Source organism: Coniophora puteana (assembly GCF_000271625.1).
Source record: "Coniophora puteana RWD-64-598 SS2 unplaced genomic scaffold CONPUscaffold_15, whole genome shotgun sequence".
Classification (NCBI taxonomy): Eukaryota; Fungi; Basidiomycota; class Agaricomycetes; order Boletales; family Coniophoraceae; genus Coniophora; species Coniophora puteana.
In genome coordinates this window covers 947,572-952,461 of record NW_006913067.1, presented here as the reverse complement: position 1 = coordinate 952,461, position 4,890 = coordinate 947,572, and the positions used below count along the sequence as shown (strand labels likewise).

Below are 4,890 nucleotides of genomic sequence, written 5' to 3'. Positions count from 1 at the left end.
GTCTCCGCCACAATGTGGGTGTTGCAAGGAACCAGAAAAGAGGAGAGGATGCAACGCAACGGACACAACTCCAGATTGAAACTCCAATCCCAAATGTGGCAACTCCCCTGTTACGCATAAACTGCTCACTACATACAATGAGCCACGTTCTATTATAAGGAGACGTGCAACAGATTGCAAGACGTGATCTCCCGGACCCTCTAGCATGCCACAGCAGCATGAAGTGCACGTGTGAGCGAGGGTGATCACGTCGAGGAGTGCGACATGGAGTGAGTTGGCTTGTCGAGCGAGTGCACACAAACTCCATGTGTTGATTCCCATGACCCACTCAGGGGCTAGCAAACATCATGAGCTTGTCGTTGCTTGCTTAAAATGCACATCAGTGATGCACTTTTAGCCGAGACGCGACAACAAGCATCATTTGCCAGTCCCTGAGCGGGTCTGGTTATTAATGGGAGCAGTTTTGTGTGAGGGGCAGCTCGACCGACTCGGGCGGAGTCAGTGATTTGGCCATTTATGTGGGTCAGCCGGAGTGCATGTGCCCATGCACATGTCGTTAATAATAATAAAACAACTGCAGAAATAAACTATGTAGTGACACCTGTGTATACAATCAAAAGTACACTGCAGTTTACTCTTCCACCACCTCTTTGTCTGCCTCAAGCTCATCTCCTTGGCGTGTAAAAGTAGCTACATCAAATCCTGGCTTTAAACACAGGAAAAATGTCCATTTGGTTCACCTGTGCTCGGAATAACAGGGAAATGAGGCACCATGCCCACAAGATGCGTGATCTGGGTGACACTAATAACAGTGGCAGATTCATCTCCCAGATGTCTGCTCGTCCACCATGCGCGTTCAGATAATTTCATCAGATCGGGATTGGGATCTGAGTATCTCCAGATGATTGCAATGGACCTGATTTCATCAGGCGCGGTTGGGTGATTGGAAGGTAGGCAAACTTGTGTATAGTACATCACCTCGCCAATGCATGTCATGCCGTCTGATTCATACTGATTAACATGAGTGTTAGTAGCGCAACATGGAAAGCAATCAAATAATCTGATAAGTCACTGACCTTGACGTCACAAGCAATGCGAACATTAGCTTGGCATGCAATGTTCTCGCGCCAGGCACATTGTGTTACTGTACCATCAGGAAGCTGGAGTCGAGCCCAATGTCGAATCTTGTGAGGCTCCCATCCCATGTAAGCTATAAGCGCAACTCGTGCTGAATCCACAGGAGCAACCTCGTAACGGTCACGGGCATGTAAGAGAAAGTATTCATGTCCGACGTCCTTGGCAAGCCCAGAGGGTGGTTTTGGTGGATCAAGATCGGGCATGAGACTCATGATAGCATTCTTGGTACAGCGACAAATGCCAATGCGAGACAGATTCTTGTACATCTGCGAGGGTTGCCAGATTTCTTGTCCAAGGTTGCCTATTGTTTGTTCCATTGTCCACTGGGCATAGCATATGGGCGGACCTTTTCTGATTGTCTCATCAACTAGATGTAAGACTTGATGAATGCTGTGTCGGACAAAATGCAGTCGATCTTCACATTTGGCATAGTAGAGCTTCTCGTAGCCTTCATACTATGACGTGAGACAATGATGCGCCTCAATCAGTTCATCCGGTGTGATTGAGTGTTGACTGAGATTTTGAAAGCCACCAACCAGCTTGCAGAAGTGAGCCCAATACTCAGTAGGAAGCACAACAAGGAGCAGACCGACACAGACAAAAGAACCAGATCTGGTACTCGCAGGTTCAGTACCCAGAATTGCTGTACTGCTGGATATTTTGCGGCCTATGATCAAACTTCTCCAGCAGGTGGAAGCCTGCAGCCTCAACATTCTTGTCGTGAGCAGCTCAGATTGTGCCATCCATCAAGACTGCAAAATCCCAGGTAGTGGGATTGTTGTGGAGCAAATGCTCCATATTGCCTCGCCAGAGATCAATGTGCAAGGTTGCAAGAAGGCCGGCTAAGTGCATCTGGTTGGGAGTGAGGCACCGGGGTACTTGGAGTGTGTATCTAGGCTGGAGACCTAGCAGGATACTTGGCTTTGTTAAGCCAGTGTCTCGATGAGCATCTTTGTAAGCCGTTTCGGATCTAGCCTGTATGATGATCTTGAGATTCTCGTAGTAGTCAGTTGATGCTGCGGGAGGGATGCGGTGTACAGATATGTCATCATGATCGCACCTGGCAACACTATAGCTGCCAGGCCTGCGTGGCTTGATCAGAGCAGGATAATAATGTGTCTGTCCCATGAGCCTTGCGTCGCCCACAAACACCACAGTACAGGCGGCAGCCATTCTTTCCACAGTGGCCACACATCCTGTTGAAATAAACAAGTCCGGGCCCGTCTGCCGTTGCCAGATAGTGGTAGATCCATGCAAGGTACTGGTGTTGCTGCCACATGTTCCAGATCTGTAGTCCTTCCCACTGAAGAGCAGAGACATGGTGATATCCTGGGAACAAGAACGAGTCGACATTTTTTGGCTTCTTAGGCCCCGGGATAAATCTGCCAGGAAAGATGTACTGCTTCTTGTACCGTTTGTCTGGTGAGTACTTGAGAATAACCCACACATACAGCCAGCAGTCAGATTCCCGAGAAGAATAGAGCTGAGCACCATCGAGAGAGATCATGACAATGATGTCATTGTCAGTGATATCACCATTCCAAACAGCCTCGAGATAATCTGAGCCAGAGACGAAGTCGTCATAGACAGGGATACAGCCGTTTGCCAGAGCTTCTTCAATGATCTGCTGAGTCCGTCTCACATGATAGTTGAGGTCTTCAACGCTTTTAGAGTCCCCATAGAGCACCTGGAGCAGAGGACCTAGCAGAATTGTATGGAATTGTCGAGAGACACGCTGACCCGTTTTCCTAAGTATTCGCTGATCATATTGATGCCTCCTGCATTGAGTGCAGCGCATGTCGTTTTTGAATGGACCTGTGAACGCGAGACAGGTGTCCCAGCACATATCATGCTTAATCGAGTAGATACCAGTCAGCTTGGCCATGAGCTTCTCAACGCCGTCATAGTGAAGAAGGTCCTTGGCACTGTCGCCCCATGTCAAATTTTTGGAGGAGCGGACCGCTTCAAAGGCTGCGCGAGATGAATGTTTGAGGGCAAAGAATGTGCGTATACTGTGCTTTTCCAGTGGACTCAGAGCAGGTGCTGGTTCGTGTGGTGGGTTTCTGAGTCAACCGCAAACCTCGGCCGATAACTTTGCCACAGGATCATCAAGACTTGCATCGCATATTCAGTGTATATAGCTGCATGAGTTCTGAGCTTTGTGGTTCTTCAACAGCTGAGATAGCTCGTTGATGTCTATCACGGGAAATGTACGTCTCTGCTGGAGCTCGACCTCCTCTTCCTCCTAGTGTAGACTATTAGTGCATGTATAATTGATTTAAAAGCTGAGCATATTACCTCTTCTTCCTCTTGTTCTGACGGACGTGGAGTGTTGTCTTGTACCTGCTCATCATGATGCTGATCATTGCCAAGTTCATCTTCGTCCTCATCATTGTCACTGACCCTAGCACGTTTGGGTGAGCTAGATCAGTTTCCCTCGTCATCAGAAGACGTAGATCGTGTAAACTTGCCTAGAAGGCCAGAAGGACCTGCCACCAGGTTGGGATCAGAGCGTCCCACACGAGAAGAGCTAGCGCCAGCCGCATTCTGAGTGGTTTCCTCAAAGCCCAGGTCAACAAAGATCTTCCGGAGGAGGTTAGCATCTCCTTTGCTGCCTACACGAATGTAAGCTCATTCCTGGGGCATCTTTGCTAGCTGAAGATGATGTTGAAAGGTCCTCCTGGAGACGTTGTGGATTTTACCACCATAGAAGTGCTTGCATACACAGTCAATGTGTTTGACTGTGATGTCAGTGCACTGAGTAGTGGTCCGGTCTGCCCAGAAATGGACCAAGAACAGAGCAGGAGAGCGTATACAAGATGGGCAAGAGGGACTTAGAGAAAATTGTAAGTGTGCATCTCCCTGTGTGACGCTAACAGCTACTTATGACATTGGAATGCTTATCCACTCTATTTCTGGTGACATGCAGGACCATGCGGCTACATAGGTCTCAAATGGTATGTATTTGACTCGCATTCAGAGACAGCTCACAACATACAGGTCTTTCTATTTACGGTAACTCCTGGCATGTCACATCCCAGCCCCGCTCCCGACAGCGCAGGTTTCCACTGGGTTTGATTCCCGGTCAGACCAGACTTTGCGTATATAACAGGCTGGAGCATCCCCTACCAGTCACCCAACCCCTACAGTGAGGCAGCCACCAGGACATGGTCGGTCAACCGCTGGTCACCACTGCCCGGACATCCTTAGGGTTTGATCCATCCACTGACTGGACATCCTCGGGGGTCATGTCCTGCACCATGTGCTGTTAAGGGGTGGTACAAACCTATTGGCTTGGTTATTGGTCTTGGACATCAGAATGTGTATGGAATTATGATGTCAGAGAGTGAAGGATAATGATTGTATAGATGTAATCACAAGATGTGGTTGGATTCTCTAGCATACACTGCATCATTGCAAGATAAAAACAGACTTATTATTTGAAAGATATCAAAAAGATATTTTAAATGGGGATTATCTGGGCTCAAGTAAATAACTTGTTTTTATTTAAAAGTGTTATCAAAAATGCCCCTGCTAGCTCTCAAGCAACAACAGCCTCAGATATTTGAAATGTTATCAAAAAGATTATCAGGAACCACCCTATTGGCTTTCAAATAACCGGAGCCTGAAATACCTGAAAGATTACTTAAGCAGTTATTGTAAAGCTGCTTATGGATAACAATCTTCATAACCCTGCCAAGATTATTGTGAAATTATTGAAGATGTGCTGGGATGTCAGTTACAAATAATCTT

At 47.5% G+C, this 4,890-nt stretch overlaps 3 protein-coding genes across 3 annotated transcripts; all 3 read right to left on the bottom strand.

Moving 5' to 3' along the window:
- Positions 1-631: 631 nt before the first annotated feature.
- CONPUDRAFT_77043 (uncharacterized protein) lies at positions 632-1,403 on the bottom strand (the record flags this gene model as incomplete). Its single annotated transcript, XM_007775822.1, has 3 exons — positions 632-702; positions 741-1,011; positions 1,077-1,403. The coding sequence occupies 3 exons, from the start codon at positions 1,401-1,403 to the stop codon at positions 632-634; spliced, it is 669 nt and encodes a 222-aa protein (XP_007774012.1).
- Positions 1,404-2,818: 1,415 nt separating this feature from the next.
- On the bottom strand, positions 2,819-3,205 carry CONPUDRAFT_37206 (uncharacterized protein; the record flags this gene model as incomplete). Its single annotated transcript, XM_007775558.1, has 1 exon — positions 2,819-3,205. A coding segment is annotated over one exon (387 nt), but the record flags the coding sequence as incomplete, so codon positions are not given.
- A 60-nt stretch (positions 3,206-3,265) lies between these two features.
- CONPUDRAFT_158800 (uncharacterized protein) lies at positions 3,266-4,306 on the bottom strand (the record flags this gene model as incomplete). The annotated part of the gene is made up of 4 exons (XM_007775821.1): positions 3,266-3,382; positions 3,436-3,541; positions 3,605-3,752; positions 4,285-4,306. The coding sequence occupies 4 exons, from the start codon at positions 4,304-4,306 to the stop codon at positions 3,266-3,268; spliced, it is 393 nt and encodes a 130-aa protein (XP_007774011.1).
- Between the last annotated feature and the right edge of the window lie 584 nt (positions 4,307-4,890).